Genomic DNA, 18,023 nt, shown 5'->3' on the forward strand with positions numbered 1-18,023 from the left:
TGAAAAATAACACTAAAATCCTGAGTTACCCATGATTTTTTTTTCCTGCTGAGTTTTATTCATTTTTTTATCTCTTTATGGGTTGTTTATTATATTTTACGATAGATGGAGATAGGATTTATGCTTGCTTCTGCCAAGCATGTGAGAGTCTGGGTTCATCTCAGTTCAGTTGTAAGGATAGAGATGAATCAAGATTGTGCCATGCATCTTAGAGCCTGACTACCCCTCCAATTCAGACAGTCCAGTATTTCAACTGAAGATGATTCTAGTTGGTTCTAACCAGTTCCCCTCTTTTCAGGAGTCCTTAAAATCCCAATTCTTGTTTCTGAGTTGCCCCTTAACACTTGTCAGATACTCTTTGATGCTGTACTCTTTCCAGTTCTTTGAATATGTCTAGTGAATGTGTTCAGCTTTTATCATGAAGCTTTTGTTTGTACTTGGGAGTTGAGAAAATAGCGGGAAAGAACCTTCTTTATCCCTTCAAACAATTCCAGTAGGGTTTGACAGCTTCCTAGATTCTGGTAAAACAAGGTATTCTAGCCCTTATCTGGAATTGGCTATCTCTGTATGGGACACCCATTCCTAAGTTGTTTTTGCTTAGTTGTTTTTGATTTTGTATCAGGAGAATTGTCTAAATGACTAGGCTATTATTACTGTGAATTGATCATCTTTTCCATTGAAGTTTGCTGGTGCCCTTGACTACTCATCAAAGACTACCTAGAGGGATTGCTGCTGTACATGCCTGTAGGCAGGGGACCTATGCCAGTCCAGTGAAACCCATATATACCTGTTTAGAATGTTTAACACAATGAATAAAATACACAGCTTTACCAAGGGAGCCAATTATATTTAAGTAGTTATAAACTATTACTAAACATAGCAATGTGGGCAACAAGACAATATTAACATCTAAATAACTCAACATTCACTTTTATGGTATTAAAATAAAGCGATTGATGTCTGTAAAAAAGATTATGGGATTATCTGCGACTTACTTCCTTTTTTATTTTGGTGACCAATTAATTATTTTAGGGGAGGACTGATGGGCATTGTAGATAAGAGTCTTTGTAGTGCAGTTCCGACACTGACCACCCAAGATAGCTTTTACCTTCCCTGCGACTCACTTCAGACACAGGCCTCAAACTAATGGAGTTGGTCTCAGGTTACCTGTACTCTAGACTACCTCACTACAAATTTGGAGGTTCCCACAATCCCTGTCAGGTTTGGTAACTTCCTTAGAGTAACTCACAGAACTCAAGGAAGTGCAATAGATGTGATTATAGTTGTTTTTGTTTTGGTCTCGGGTCCTGGAACTTCAACTCAGGGCCTGGGCACTGTCCCTGAGCTCTTTTACCCAAGGCTAGAGCTCTACCACTTTGAGCCATAGTGATACTTCTGATTTTCTGGTGGTTAATTGGATATAAGAGTCTCACAGACAATCCTGCCGTGGCTGGCTTCGAACTGCAATTCTCAGATCTTAGCCTCCAGAGTAGCTACAATTACAAGTGTGAGCCACCAGCACCCTGCTTGTGATTATAGATTTATGTCACAAGAGTATACAAATTACAACCAGCCAGAGATGTATAGGATGAAGACTGTGAGGATACTGAATGTCTGCATTCAGTCTCTCCTTTGTGCCCTCCAGTGTAATCAGGTCAGATTATTTTCCTGGTGCATATATAAGTATGACTGCAGTATGTAGAGTACTGTCAGGAGAGTGCACATGGGCCTCTGTCCAGAATTTTTACTGGTGATTCATTACATCACCAATAAAATTCTGTTGGCTTTGTGCATGTGTGTATGCCAGTACTGGAACTTGAAGACTTGAGGTGCTGTTCCTTAGCTTTTTCTGTTCAAGGCTGGTGCTCTACCTACCATTTAAGCCATACCTGCATTTCTAGTTCTTTGGTGATAATTAGAGATAAGAGAGAGTCGAAAGCACTTTCCTTCCCAGGATGGCTTTGAACTGCAATCCTCAGATCTCAGTCTTCTGACATTATAGGCATAAGATAGGAGTGAGCCGCTGGCACTTAGCAAAATGATGATGATGATGATGATGTAGTTGCACAAAGGGGTTACAGTTCTGTGTCAGGTTATGAATACAATGCTTCTAGGTCAATGTCACTTCTTCCTTTGTTCCTCCATTATCTCCACCTGTTGTACCCTCAATTTATGTAGGGTTTTTAAATTTTATTTTTACATAATGTACATAGGCTATTGTGACTACATTCTCAGCATAATTCGTAGTTGAATTATTGACTAGAGTTTGGACTCCTTCCCTAGTACCTTTCTCTGGATGTTGAACTGCTGTCTTGGGGCACAGAGCCCCAACCTTTTAATCCATGATTGGTCTTTCTATTGTGGCTAGCCTCTTAAAAATTAAGCACAGCAGCCGGTCGCTGGTGGCTCACACCTGTAATCCTAGCTACTCAGGAGGCTGAGATCTGAGGATCATGCTTCAAAGCCAGACCGGACAGGAAAGTTTGTGAGACTTTTATCTACAATTAACCACCAGAAAACTGGAAGTGGTGCTGTGGCTCAAGCGGTAGAGCGCTTGCCTTGAGCAGAAGAGCAAGCACAGCAGGAAATCATTGTGGTGATGGACCATCCCTAGGATTTTAGCTAGTGGTTCATCCAGGAGAGTCATAATGGGACAATAAAAATAAAAACAAAGATTGATTTTTAAAATGAAAATGTAAAAGCTAAGAGATCTCTGGAATAAAATGATTATTAAACTGTTAACAATATTAGCTAAAAAATAAAGGACTAGTCCTTGGACAAATTCTTTTTGTTGCTGTTGTTGTTATTGATCATGGGGCATAAGTTCTGGGCCTGAGCCCAGTCCCTCAGCTCTGCAGCTCAAGGCTAGCGCTCTGCTACTTGTGCCACAGTGCCACTTGCAGTTTTCTGGTCGTTTATTGGAGATAAGAATTAAATGGCCTTTCCTTCCCGGGCTGGCTTTGAACCTCAATCCTCAGATCTCAGCCTCCTGAGTAGCTAGGATTACAGGCATGAGCCACAGGCACTTGGCACAAATTGTATTAAATTATTAGCATCTTAGCCACAAAGTGCTTGAAAAAAGTATGCACCAGATCTTAGAAGCCAAGGTATTTTTTTTTGGGGGGGGGAGGGGACCCGGTCGTGGAGCCTGAACTCTGGGCCTGGGCGTTGTCCCTCAGCTCTTTCAGCTCAAGGCTCTACCACTTGAGTCAAAGTGCCACTTCCGGCTTTTTTCTTTTTGCTTATGTGGTGCTGAGGAATTGAACCCAGGGCCTCATGCATGCAAGGCAAGTGCTCTACCACTGAGCCACCTTCCCAGCCCCAAGCCAACGTATTTTTATAATGAAAATCTATAGAGGGGGTATAAACTGCTTATATTGAGTCTACATTTGCTGGGGCTAAGTGGGATGGGAAACTGGAATAGGCAGAGCCCTAAGGTGGATTGTCTTGGTTGATTGGTTATCCAAACAGAATGTGATTTGCTCTGATAGCTAATCTTCAACATACTGGAAAGAAACATAGTAGGTTGTTTCCCCTCTGTTGGTTTAGTCCGAAGTTGTGGTATAAGAACTCTTATCTCTTCTTTTCCTCCATCCTCTGTTCAGTAACCAAATCAGACATCCAACAAATCAGACATCTCCTTTTATCAGATTTATCTAAGAATTGTTTGAGTGTACTGGTGTTTTAAAAAAAAATCTGGACTAGCCGGGCGCTGGTGGCTCACGCCTGTAATCCTAGCTACTCAGGAGGTTGAGATCTGAGGATCGCGGTTCAAAGCCAGCCCGGGCAAGAGAGACTTTGAGACTCCTATCTCCAATAAACCACCAGAAAACCGGAAGTGGCGCTGTAGCTCAAGTGGTAGAGCGCTCGCCTTGAGCTGAAGAGCTGAGGGACAGCGCCCAGGCCCAGAGTTCAAGCCCCACGACTGACCCCAAAAAAAAAAAAAAAAAATCTGGACTATTCAGATGATTTTGAGTGAGATCTCCACATAAAGATTTTGGAGATGCTGCAGTCATTGCTGATAAAATGATCTAACCTGAGAAAGCTGCAATAAGTGGTTCAAGTATGGCAATAGTTTGAAGTGAGGATTTCTAACAGCTCAAGGGATAGCGTTGAAAAGATGTGTATGGATGCTAGGATTGCAGGAATGTTGATAAGAATGCTGGTGGAAAGGAAAGTAAACCAGACAGCAGTCTTTTTTTGGGGGGGGGGGGGCGGGGGGGCTCGGTCATGGGGCCTGAACTCGGCCTGGGCACTGTCCCTCAGCTCTTCAGCTCAAGGCTAGCTCTCTATCACTTGAGCCACAGTGCCACTTCCAGCTTTTTTCTTTTTGCTTATGTGGTGCTGAGGAATCGAACTCGGGGCCTCTGCCATGCAAGGCAAGCGCTCTACCACTGAGCCACCTTCCCAGCCCAGACAGCAAAGTCTTTAAAGTATGCAGATGACTGGAACATTAGGTAAAGACTACCAGAAAGGTATATTATTATTGAGTATGCATGTGTTTTCAAGTGGAGGATTAGGGTAGGAACATTTAGTATAGTCAGTGAGAAATAGAAACAACTGTGGCCTCACATGGAGGTGAGTGGACAGGTATTAAGGGTGACAGTAAACCACATTTTGCTTAAGCACTGTTTTCAAGAGAGTTTGGCCATGAAGGGAGAGGAGAATGATAATATTAAGATAAACCAGTGTGGAGGTGGAGTTGAATTACCTTTCTGGTGGTAAATCGGGTAAATGAGGATGTGAGGCTTGGTGTGATGGTTATGGATAGTCTGAAGAGATGGGTAACTGGTTAGTTACCAGTGAATGTTGTAGCACTCATCCTAGGAAGTTACTATTTGACATACTAGTTATTTTGCTTATTTATTAACTTTTTAATTGTGTTTTTTACAATGATGAGTTTTTGCACTTACTGGACAAGTGTTTTGCTTCTGAGCTATATCACCTTTCCTTGGTTGCTTCATGTTTCCTCTCCAACCTGTTTCTATCACTAGGAACTCAGAATATGTGTTGGATCAGTTAATTATAAAATCATTGATTAAATGATTTTTGAAAAGGTATTTCTGGTTTAGAGTTTTACATTTTTGTATCATTGGAAGTTTGAACTCAGAACCTTGAGCTTTGCTAGTGAGATGTTCTACCACTTGAACTATACATACCCCAGCTCTTTTCCTTTCATTCCTTTTCTAATAGGGAATTGCTTTTTGTCCTGGTTGACCCTCGTAGCTAGGATGGCCAGCATGAGCCACTGTGCCTAGCTTGTTTGCTTTCTTCAGATCGATTCATGCTATATTGTTTAAGCTAAACTCAAACTTAGATACTAAACTATTCCTCCTGCTTCAGGCTCTTAAGTATGTGAGACTTTGGGTGCCTTGCACACCTGGCTAGTTTAGATTTTTTTTTTTTCCTGATGATGCTGAAGTTTGAATTTGGGAGCTTATACTTGCTAGGCTAGGCTCTACCACCTGAGCCACACCCTGTAGCCCTTTTTGCTTTATCAAACAAGGTCTCACTGTTGTCCCAGGCTAGTTGGACCACCATCCTTCTATTTACTCTTCACATGTAAGTTGGATGACAAGTGTATGTCAGCTTTATTGGTTGGGGTGTGGTGGTCTTGTGAACTTTATACCCAGTCTAGCCTTGAACCATGATTCTCTCTAGTAGCTAGGATTGTAGATGTGAACCACTGTACATGGCTTAGTTTAGGATTTTTATCTTAAAGTTAGATTTATTTTTCTCTTCTTCACTAGACATCTTGTTTTAATGATTTTCAATACTTTAATTTCTAGGCAATTAATTAAGCATTCTGTTTAATTCTTTAAATTCATCCAAGTAATTGTTATTAAGCGTAAGCATCATAAAGGTTAATATACAAAGGCTGGGAAGATGCATGAGGCCCTGGGTTTGATTCCTCAGCACCACATAAACAGAAAAAGCCGGAAGTGGTGCTGTGGCTCAAGTGGTACAGCTAGCCTTGAGCTGAAGAGCTCAGGGACAGCGCTTAGGCCCAGAGTTCAAGCCCCGTGACCAACCAAAAAGAAAAAAAGAGTTTACTATATGAGAACCAAATGTCATCAGTGAAATTTGTAGTGATTTTTCATGTCTTATGAGAATATCTATGAAAATATGTTTCACTATGTGGACTTTAACTTTTGAAACCAAATTTGTTCTCAATGATAAGACTGTTTTCATAAAATTACTTAAATGTGCATGAGTGAGGAAGTTTCTTTAAGGTTTTTCTCTAGTTTCTCAAAAGTTGGGAACAGAAAGAGAAAAGCAAAATTTTGTTGGTTGCAAGCCTTGGTCCTGTCTACGCCCACTGATTTTCCTATCCTCCGTCCAGGTGAGCACCTCTCACTCCTCTCCACTTATACCTGCCTCCATAATCTAGCTCTTTTTTTTTTTTTTTCTCCTACTGGGATATAAACTGTGCTAGAATAAGCCTTTTCTGTAATCCTAGGATCCCCCCTTTTTGATATCTAAGAGCAGATGCATTAGAATATAGTGAAGTATCTTTTTTTTTTTTTTTTTTTTGGGTCCGGTCGTGGGGCCTGAACTCTGGGCCTGGGGGCTGTCCCTCAGCTCTTCAGCTCAAGGCTGGCGCTCTACCACTTGAGCCACAGCGCCACTTCCGGCTTTTTTCTTTTTGCTTATGTGGTGCTGAGGAATCGAACCCAGCGCCTCAGGCATGCAAGGCAAGCACTCTACCACTGAGCCACCTTCCCAGCCCCAAGTGGGGAAGTGTCTTGAGCTGATGTCTGAGTAATTTTACTTTGGAGTCTTGTTTTCCTCTTCCAAAGAGTCTGTTGCCTCCTCTTAGCCCTTTTAGTCTGTGCTAGGAATCCAGGTCTTCAGGAAATGCAGGTAATTGCTGTGGGGAATGGCGGGGAGAAGCACATTTTACTAAAACTTAGGTCTACATTGTATGTTCTGTTTAGTGGCTCATGAGGCAATTTGCTCTCACTGCTCCAGTAATGAATTACTTCACTATTTTGCAGTGTGCTTGTGAGTCCGTGTAATTTTGCTAAGCTCCTAGAAGAGACACTTGGATGGTGGATTAACGAAAACACTGACATTCCTTGGAAAGTTTCAAGTTGGAGAGTATTGAATTTTCACCCTAGTCAAGCAGCTCTGCTGCTCACATAAATACAGATGAATGAAGACCCCATTCGGAAAGACACCTGGCCAGCGGTCCAGAGCTGATGCAGGTAAGCAGTACAACTGCACTTCTAAAAACAAGAACTTTGACATGTATCTAGTTATTTGCTATTCATGGTGCTTAGTATTTTCCAGTATTAAAAAAAAAAACAGGTCTAGTTTTTGGAAAAGGGACAAATCATAATAAATACTTTCTGAATATAGGTTGATAACATTTATTATTTTTTATTGTTTATTATAAAGGTGATGTACAGATGGGTTGCCATTTCATAGGTCAGGTAATGAGTACATTTTTGTTTAGACAATGTCACCCCTTCTTTGGCTCTTTCCTAGTTTTTCCCTCCTGCCTCTACCCTTTCCCCCAGCTGTATAGTTCATTTTCACAATAGTATCTACTGAGCACTGCTGCGTTTGTTCACCCTTTGTCCCTCCAGTTCTGTGCCCTTTCTTAACTCCCTCCTCCAAAGACAGATCAACAAGACAACAAGGGGGGAAAAAAAACCCTTTTGTTTCCACTTTTTGGAGTTCATTTTTTGCTAATCAGAGGCATAGAGGCATTGCATCTTTGTGTTCTTCTCCTAAGAGTATCTTCCTTTTGTCCCACTGTGTATGAATGTGTAGAGTCCTGTATAATTTATCATATGCTGGTGTATCTTAGATCTAACTTCCCCATATGAGAAAAAATATGCTCCATTTGTCTCTGAGCTTGGCTTACTTAACTAGTACAATTTGTTCTAGATTGTCCATTTTCCCTACATGATAAGTATTTTTATCTGGTAAATTTAGCAAGTGAATTGTAAATACCTATTAATGGGATTACAGTAAGTAAATCAAGGTTTTTACATGTGTATCTATGTCTATCTGTATGGGTGCCAAAGTTTGAACACAGTGCCTTGCATTGCTTTTGGTTGGTAGTAGGGCTTTAACTCAGAGTCTGGGCACTGTCCCTGAACTCCTTTGCTTAAGCCTGGCTGTCTACCATTTTTTTTTTTTTTTTGGTACGGTGGTGGGGCCTGGGCGCTGTCCCTCAGCTCTTCAGCTGAAGGCTAGCACTCTGCCACTTGAGCCACAGCGCCACTTCCGGTTTTTTTCTTTTTGCTTATGTGGTGCTGAGGAATCGAACCCAGGGCCTCATGCTTACAAGGCAAGCGCTCTACCACTGAGCCACTTTCCCAGCCCCTGTCTACCATTTTGAGCCATAGCTCCACTTCAGTTTTCTGGTGGTTAATTGATGAGTCTCACAGACTATCCTGGGCTGGCTGGCTTTATACCACTAACCTCAGATCTTAGTAGCTAGCATTACAGGTTTGAATCACCATTGCTTAGTGTGCCTCATACTTTTTTTTTTTTGGTCGGTCATGGGGCTTGAACTCTGGGCCTGGGCACTGTCCCTCAGCTCTTTAGCTCAAGGCTAGCACTCTACCACTTGAGCCACAGCGCTATTTCCGGCTTTTTTTTTCTTTTTGCTTATGTGGTGCTGGGGAATCAAACCCAGGGCCTCATGCATGCAAGGCAGGTGCTCTACCACTGAGCCACCTTCCCAGGCCCTGGTGGTTTATTGTTGATAAGACTTTCACGGCCTTTCCTGCAAGGCTAGCTTTAAACTGAGATCTTCAGATCTCAGCCTCCTGAGTAGCTACAATTACAGACATAATCCACCAGTGTCAGCTTGCCTCAAACTTTTGAATGGACTTTTTGCTCCTGGCTGGTACTTTACCATTTGAGTCACACCTCCAGTCTGGCATGGTTGGTGGTTAATTATTAGAGATAAAAGACTTTCATCCTCTAGCTGGCTTCAAACCTGGATCCTCAGATCTTTGCTTTCTGAGTAGCTAGGATTACAGACATGAGCCACTGGATACCTGGAGAACTTTGTTGGTTGTGGGGCTTGAACTCTGGGCTTGGGTGTTGTCCCTGCACTCTTAAGCTCAAGGCAAGTGCTCTAACCACTTGAACCACAGCACCACTTCCCATTTTCTAGTGATTTATTGGAGATAAAAGTCTCACAGACTTTCCTGCTGGGGCTGGCTTTGAACCGTGATCCTCAGATCTGAGCCTCCTGAGTAGCTAGGATTACAGGCATGAGCCACCGTTTATTTTAGATGAATGTGATTTAAAGAATCAGGATATTTAACATCTTTAAAGAAGAAAAATAGTAGGTTTATTTAAAGGAACTTTACTAGTATGAATATGGAATTAATATCTAAGAGGAATTAAACCAACTGATATTTGTTAATATAATAAGAATAAACATTTAGATTTTGGCTGATCGCCCTCCACCCAAGATAAAACCTTAGAAGGTATTTTATAAAATAGGTAAATGATATTTTCTATGGTACTTAACCTTATTTCAGATATAAAAATGTGGTAGAAAGTCTGTGATAAAATTGTAAGATTCTTTGGATCTGAGAATTATGCTAGCAGAATCACTAAGATTTCAAAAGTTGTTACACTGTGATTGAGAGCTATTTCTCAGATTTGTGGGTGTTTGTGTGTGTGCGTGCATGCATGTGTGAGTGTGCTGTTCCTGCGGCTTGAGCTCAGGGCCTAGTGTGAGAAAAACTGTCTTTTTTAATCACCATGTGTTCCTTAAAAGTCCCTGTTTTGGCCTGGTGCTCGGCTAGGTATGGCTTTGTCTTAAACTGGAGTTAAGATACACCTCAAATCATTGAAGAAATAGCAGAGGATGCAGATGTATTTTGAGATTACTTGTGTACTGTGAATGTTATTTCAAAATCATCTTATGTAAATACATATTACCCTCTTCAGACTAGCCAATCACAAGCACATTGTGAACCTGAGCTCAACCAATCTGAGCAGAGGGGCAGACCTTGATGATTTAGGGGATAAATGGGGGGCAGGGGTAGGGTAGTCTGCCTGTTACTTTGTGCTTGCTTGCCAGATTTTTGATTGATGTGTCACTCTAATGCAGAAATAAATTTTGCCTGGCTGAGACAATTCTTTATCATCTGTCATTGTCTATTGTTGTGATTTCAGTGATTCTTAGAGATCATATTTATAACAGTTAAGAACTAAATGAGATGCTAGGTACTTGGCACATTGATATGATTATTGTTGATCATTCTGTATGTAATAAGATGCTTTTATATTACTAATAAAAAATATGCCTTCAGGTTTATTGAGCAGGGACTGAAATCACCCAGGTTTTTGTCATTTGAAGTAATAACTACTTTTCAAAGTTCTTTTTTTTTCTTTTTGTCCGTCGTGGGGCTTGGGTGCTGTCCTTCAGCTCAAGGCGAGCACTCTACCACTTGAGCCACAGCACCCACTTCCGGCTTTTTCTGTTTATGTGGTGCTGAGGAATCGAACCCAGGGCCTCATGCATGGGAGACAAGCACTCTACCACTTTGCCAGCCCTCAAAGTTCTTTTATGCATACCATTCTAAGTTCTAGCTTTTCTGATTTTAGCCATCCTCTAGTTGGGAGTAGCATTGTAGGAGTAACTATGGAGTTCAATCAAGAGATTTTTGTTTGTTGTAAGGGGGAGATTATGTTTACAAGTACTTTTGATCTCCCATTTTCTATTATTGTTATTATTTCTTATAGTACATGGCATAGGCCAAAGCTAAATAAGTCCTCTGTAAATGCCAGTTGGCCTGTTATTTTTTGCATGAGAGACTATGAAGATATTGCTTTCTTTTTCACTATTGGGTGGGGAGACTAAGTGTTTTATTCCCTATTTTTCAAACTCAGTACAACACAGTACCTCTAATCAAAATGTTATGGGGTGGATTTCTGTTGTCCAGCACCCAAGCAGTTCTATTGGGACATACCATCCAGGCAACATCTCACTCCCTCATTTCAGTTCAGTTTTACTTAGAGATAGTGTCAGAGCTAGTTATAAATTTGATTTTCTTTTTTTTTTTGAGTCCGGTCGTGGGGCCTGAACTCTGGGCCTGGGTGCTGTCCCTCAGCTCTTCAGCTCAAGGCTAGTGCTCTACCACTTGAGCCACAGCACCACTTCCGGCTTTTTTCTTTTTGCTTATGTGGTGCTGGGGAATAGAACCCAGGGCCTCAGGCATGCAAGGCAAGCCCTCTACCACTGAGCCATCTTCCCAGCCCCATAAATTTGATTTTCCACAGCCTTATTTACAAAACTCCAGAAGCACTAGCATCCCTCTGCTTATTATGAAAAGTATTACTCAGAATATGGATGAATGAGTTGTTTAGGATGAAGTATGTGGGAAGAGGCACAAAACTTCCTACCTTCACCAGAGTGCATCGTCCTGCAGGCACCTCTGAGTGTGAGACAGTCAGGAAGCTGTCCAAACCCAGATTTTTTACTTGTATGGAGTTCTCATTATAAAGACACAATTGATTACATCATTGACTATAGGTGATCAAAACACCTTGACTGAAAGTTTTAACCTTTATAATTCTATTTTGGTCTTTTCCATTGACCAACTTCCCATCCTGAAGCCTTCATTCAGCCACTGATTATTTTCTTGAAAACACAAAGATGTGGGCTAGGAAGGTAGCTCAGTGGTAGAGTGTTTGCCTCACCTGCATGAGGTCCTGGGTTCTATTCCTCAACACCACATAAGCAGAAAAAGCCAGAAGTGGTGCTGTGGCTCAAGTGGTAGAGTGTTGGTCTTGAGCTGAAGAGCGCCCAGGCCCAGAATTCAGGCCCCAGGACTGACAAAAAAATTAAAAAAATAAAGATGCTCTTACCACTATAGAGATTCCCCCAGTTTCTAGAAACAGGAGAACCAAATACATATTTTACAAGTATTACAGTAGTATATATCTTATTTGGGGAAGATTGCTAACTTCTGATTGGTATTGCTGGTATTGCTTATGAAATCTTCACTGGTTCTTTCTGACAATGGATATATGCTCTGTCCTTATTGATTTGTCTATTTGCAAATACCAGGAAATTTATCCCTCAAAAGGCCTCAGCTATGCTCTTAGGCAGGGTCCATCACAGAGGCTTCTTGGCTCACATGTTTATGTCCTGGCCTGGTTGGGTTCTAGTGCTTTAACTGCCTGCTCTCCTAGGGCTTTCATCTTCTGACCTGTAAGCTCCCAGAGCAAGTGGAATTCAACATAGGCTGACTTCTGCACTCATATTCACTAAGACATCTCCAAGACTTGACAAACTTCAACAGAAGGAGCTTGACCTTGGTCTGATGGGGAGGCTTGTCAAAGGAATAGTAGCTTTTTTTATTTTATTTTATTTTTTTGTAGCTTTGTTTTAAATGGCCATGCTAAATAGATTATTGCCAACTCCTATTTCTTTCAATATATTAGGGATTTCTGTTTTGAAAATAAGGCTTATCTATGTAATTATGAAATAGTTGATGTTGCCTAAGAACAATGAATAGCAAGTACTTTTTTTGGTGCACTAAGTTTTTCTCAGGGCCTAGGCATCTGAGACAAGGGCTTTCTCACTGCATTCTATTCTCAGTCCAACAAATAATGTTAAGTGATTTTTTTTTTCTTAAATTGTGTAGCTTTTCTTTATTTTACTTTATTTTACTGGTTTTCCAAAGCTTCTGGTATTCCTTTTTTCTGACATTTTAATTATATTAACAAGTACAAGGAATGATACTAATGTGTATTTATGTACCCAGTTTATGTTTAGCTAACATTTTTGCCATTATATATATATATATTATTTATTTATTTATTGTTTTGGTGGGTCCTAGGGCTTGGAATAGGGCTTGGCCACTATCCCTGAACTTTTGTTAGGTTAGTTGGAAATGAGAGTTTAGTGGACTTTCCTGCCTGAGCTGGGGCTGGCTTTGAACCACAATCCTCAGATCTCAGCTCCTGGGTAGCTAGGATTATAGGCGTGAGCCATCGGCGCCTGGCTACCACTAGATTTTTTTAAAGGGTTCTTTGCTTTAGAAAACTAGATTTTTTTAAAAATTAATAAAAATGTGTGCTTGAATATGTCAAGTTTTGCTGAGAAGCTTTTAATGAGAAGTAGGATCAGGTACCACAGGTTCTCACCTGTAATCCTGGCTAGTCAGGAAGCTGAAATAAGAGTTAAAAAAAAAAAAAAAAGAGTATGGTGGTTTAATACCAGCCTTGGCAGATAAATCTTAAATTAGCTATAAAAAAGCTGGAGCTGGAGGCATGCTCAAGTGTTAAAACACCACCATGATCAGAAAAGGCTGGTGGAGAGCCCCGAGTTCCAGTATCAGTACTAACATCAAGACCAACAACGAAAACAAAAGGCATAAACAAAACCAATAGATTCTTGAAAAGTAACAGAATTTGTAAATAGTAAGAGTATTCTATGTTTTGCATTTGGCCCCTCATGAAGAATTTAGGTTTCTAGCATATATCTTCTTCTACTATGCTCCTAGTGGTTTTGGTTATGAAAAATACTTTTTTTGTTTTTTTTTTGGTCCGGTTGTGGGGCCCGAACTCTGGGCCTGGGCACTGTCCCTCAGCTCTTCAGCTCAAGGCTAGTGCTCTACCACTTGAGCCACAGCACCACTTCTGGCTTTTTTCTTTTTGCTTATGTGGTGCTAAGGAATCGAACCCAGGGCCTCAGGCATACAAGGCACGCGCTCTACCACTGAGCCACCTTCCCAGCCCGAAAAATACTGAATATTATTGAGCCAAGTGCAATTCCTTGTGTGTATAGTGGGTTTTTTGTTTGTTTGTTTGCTTTGTTTTTTTGGTCCTGGGGCTTGAACTCAAGGCCTTTGTTTTGTCCCTAAGCTTTTTTTGCTCAAGGCTAGCGTTCTACCACTTAAGCTACAGCTCTACTTTAGGCTTCTTGGTGACTGGAGATCAGAGTTTCACAAAAAGCTGGCTTTATCCTCAGAACACAGCCTCTTGAGTGGCTAGGATTAAAGGTGTTAACAGCCAGCACCTGGTATGAGCCACTAACACCCAGCCCTTGTTTGGTTTTGGGGATTTTGATAACAGCATTTTGTTTTTCTTGGGCTTTAATTTTTGATTACTTATGTTTTATTTGTTAAAATTTGTTAGAAACTTAAAGCATCATAAAATGCATCTATAAAATTCTTAGTCTAATTTCCCGCACAGTCAAATGTGGTACAATAATTGTTTATATTCATGCTTTTCTACAATTTTTTGTATGTTGTTTATTATTTTGTATGATGCATCATTGCCACCTTAGAATTCCGTTTCCATTAATAAATTCATTTATTTTTGGTGCTAGTGCTAAGGCTTGAACTCAGGTGCTGGCATTTTGTTGGTTATTTAGAAATCAGAATGTCGTGGTCTTTCCTGCCTAGCTGGCTTTGAACCACTATCTTCAGATCTCAGTTTCCTAAGTAGCTAGGATTACAGGAATGAGCAGCCAGCACCCAGTTTGGTGTTTTTTTCTTCTTTTTTCCCCATGTTGTTTTTTTCTGGATGCTATGCTTCCACTTTGGGTGTGTACTCTGTCTAGATTAAGAGTGTGTCTTCAGAAAGTTTCAAGAGGAAGCAGCAAATGAGTAGACTGTGGAAAATATAAATAGAGTGTGGGGGTAATCTGTTCATGTCCTCTACATTTGTATATGCTTGAATGGTAACAGCTTTTCAGAAATAGGCATTCTTTCTCTTTTTCTTTTGGAGACAGGGTTTCACTATATAGACTTGAACTCATGATCCATCTGCCTCGGTTTCCCAAGTCCTAGGAAGAAGAGAGATTTTTGAGCCATCCCATTGACACTGTCTTTACCCTACCTTCCTGTTTGATCATTTGACTGGGTAAGACTAAGTTTGAAAATCCTTTTCAGTCAGAATTCCAAAGCATTGTTTTATTCATTGTCTTTGAGGTTCTGTTGCTATTTAGGGAAGCTGGTGCCATTGTTATTTCTTATGCAATGTAATAGAACTCCTTGGTTCTGCTTGATATTACTCCATTTTGAAAGTACCCCCACCCGTGGGACTAGTTCCTTGAGGGTTGGAAAAATGTACTCAGTGTACCATAAAAACAGGTCATAGAAACAGGTCTTAGAAAGAAAGGGATCATGCTTGCTTAAAGCATTGTTTAGCTTCTGTAACTTCCCACTTGGCTCACACCTGCAGGGAAAGAACCCTTTAGGGACTTTCCACCCCTGAGCAAACAAGGATGTAAATTATCTGCATAAAAGGAGCCCTGAAAAATGGCTCAGCACTGCACTTTGGTCTAAGATGCCCAGTGTAGAAGCTGGCTGGCAATAAAGACTGTGTCTGTGTGGTCCTTTCTGGTAGCACAGCTTAGTGTGTGTCCAGCAGTTTCTTTCCTTTCTGGGAACTCTGAAAATTGTCCTATGGTTTTGATCATACCAGAGCTTGAGTTCAGGGCCTCATGTTTGCTTGGTTGCCACTCTACCACCTGAGCTAAATCTGCAACCTGGCTTTTTGCTGGTTATTTTGGAGATGAACTCTCTTGGACTTTTCTGGCGAGGATGGTTTTGAACTGAGATCCTCCATGTGAGACTCCTAAATCGTTAGGATTACAGGTGTGAGCCACTGATGCTTAGCTGAAATTGTCTTTTTTTTTTTTTTTCTTTTGGGTGTGTGTGTGGGGTCAATGTCATGTGTCTTGAACTCTGGGCCTGGGCGCTGTCCCTGAGCTCTTTAGCTCAAGGCTAAACTCTGCCACTTGAGCCACAGTGCCACTTCTGATTTTCTGGTGGTTAACTGGAGATAAGAGTCTCACGGCTTTTGGCTTTGAACCGAGATTCTCAGATCTCAGCCTCCTGAGTAGCTAGGATTATAGGCATGAGCCATTTGTGCCCCGGCTGAAATTGTCTTTGTTAATGTGTTTTAGAATTTTATGATAATCTCAGTTGGTGTGTGGCTTTTTTTTTCTTTAAATTTATTGTTTCAGGCTTTCAGCCTATAGATTAATCCTTCAACAACATGAAATTTTGTGTCCCTGCTTTGATTCTTTCTCTCATCTCTAGATACATGTGCCTCTTGGTTGATGTTTTTCATTTTATTTTTCCAATTATTCATTTTATGATCTTACTCCTTTTTTTTGGTTGGTCGTGGGACTTGAACTCTGAGCCTGGGTGCTGTCCCTGAGTTCTTCAGCTCAAGACTAGAGCTCTACCACTTGAGCCACAGTGCCACTTCTGGTTTTCTGGTGGTTAATTGGAGATAAGTAGTCTCACAGACTTTCCTGCCCTGGATGGCTTTGAACTGTGATCCTCAGATCTCAGCCTCCTGAGATTCCAGGCATGAGCCATGGGCGCCTAGCTAGTTTTAATTCTTTTTAGGGAAAATTTCTTGAGTGTGTATATGTATGTGTTTCAAATTGTAGTCAGCATTTTTTTTTTTTTTTTTTTTGGGGTCCGGTTGTGGGGCCTGAACTCTGGGCCTGGGCGCTGTCCTTCAGCTCTTCAGCTCAAAGCTAGCACTCTACCACTTGAGCCACAGCGCCACTTCCGGCTTTTTTCTTTTTTCTTATGTGGTGCTGAGGAATCGAACCCAGGGCCTCGAGCATGCAAGGCAAGTGCTCTACCACTGAGCCACCTTCCCAGCCCCTGTAGTCAGCATTTTAAAGGTCCAGGAGCCTTTTCAAAATTCTGTTATTTCATGAATGCAAGTAGCTTATATTTCTGAGAATATAAAGTAAGTATGTCATCAGCCCTGCTTGTGAGTTTCTCTGTTTGATACGTTTTCCTTAACCCTGTTGTGATCCTGTAGCAGGGCACTAGAAGTTGGTGGGAGCTGTATGATAGGTGGCATTTGTAGCCTGGTAGTATTCACTTACATTGTAGGGGAGTTCATGCATCCATATTTGTGGGTGTTTTCTCTGGAGATAGATTTATTCTTTTGGATATTTGATACCAGGGCTGAATTTAAATAATGGTTTCTCCCTTAAAATTATTTAGTCATATGCCCCTACCTTGTGTTGAAACTGCATCACTAGAGACTGCTGCTTGTTGTACAAAGTAGGGTTCAGTGAATTTGCTGGGGAACAGAAAGTATCGAGGAAACTACTTAGGGGAAGGAATGGGTCACTGGGTTGGAGCCATGGAATGCGATTTGGGTGAGGATTGTTTAAGATTTCTAATCCAAGTGGACTGCTGAATGGGCATTACTCTTGATCTTTGGAACACTGAATCCACACCATGTTCTGTAGGAGTTGGTCTTACTTCACAATGTCTGAATAAACTTGAGTTAAAACAGATTAGATTGTTTTTCTTATGCATCATGGTTTTTGTATAGAGTTGATGTTTTTCAGTCATATCACAGTTTATTTTATAAATGATGGTTCTATTTTTTCTAACAAATTGATATGATAAAGCAATTTACATTACAGAGGGTTTTGTTGTTGTTATTGTTTGTTGTTTGTCGTCGTCCCCCTTAATGTTGGTAATCCTTAGATGGATGATGTAACTCACATTCTCAGTGACATACTGATACCAGTGCCAGGTAGTATGTATAGTACTTCTTTCCTTCTGTTACTTGCTCATTTCACTTAACAGTGTGTTAGTAATTGCTCCAAGTAGCTTATAGAGATCTTCTTGTTGCTTTTTACAACTGGATAGCACCGAGATTCTGTTTTTGTTTATTCTGTGACTTAGGTAGTTACTGAGCATTTGGGTTGTTTATACTTTGCTGCTTCAAATAATATCTTCAAGATACTGTTTTCATATCCTGGCAAGAGACTATATCTTGCCAGTGTGTCACTGAACGGGTTTCTGAAGTAGAATTTTATTTAGATTAAAACAGAGGTGTAATTTTGTGAGAATCAAAGGATTCTTCTCCATAGATGCTGCTACAGTTTTATAGTTCTACTAGTAATTTGGAAGTTTCTTTTTCTCCACAGGCTTGCTAGTGATAAGTGTTGTCTAAACTGTGGATTTTGTTCACCTTATGGTTAAGAAACAAACTGTGTCTTACTGCTTTTTATGTGATGCTGTCTATCATGTACTACA

General features: G+C 40.7%; 1 protein-coding gene across 4 annotated transcripts in view; it reads left to right on the forward strand.

The window, feature by feature from the left end:
* Spin1 (spindlin 1) overlaps window positions 1-18,023 on the forward strand; it is a 66,280-nt gene that overhangs the window by 18,949 nt on the left and 29,308 nt on the right. For 2 of the 4 annotated variants that reach the window (XM_042686666.1, XM_042686667.1), the window contains exon 2: window positions 6,999-7,208. The exons of 1 other annotated variant lie outside the window; for it this stretch is intronic. In XM_042686666.1, coding sequence (XP_042542600.1) covers window positions 7,157-7,208 — 52 coding nt within the window. In that variant the 5' untranslated portion in view covers window positions 6,999-7,156. Of the gene's footprint in view, window positions 1-6,998; window positions 7,209-14,766; window positions 14,857-18,023 lie in introns of those variants that run through there. One more of the 4 variants, XM_042686668.1, reaches the window with a different exon arrangement.

Source organism: Dipodomys spectabilis, unplaced genomic scaffold (assembly GCF_019054845.1).
Source record: "Dipodomys spectabilis isolate Male_0828 unplaced genomic scaffold, ASM1905484v1 ptg000098l, whole genome shotgun sequence".
Lineage (NCBI taxonomy): Eukaryota > Metazoa > Chordata > Mammalia > Rodentia > Heteromyidae > Dipodomys > Dipodomys spectabilis.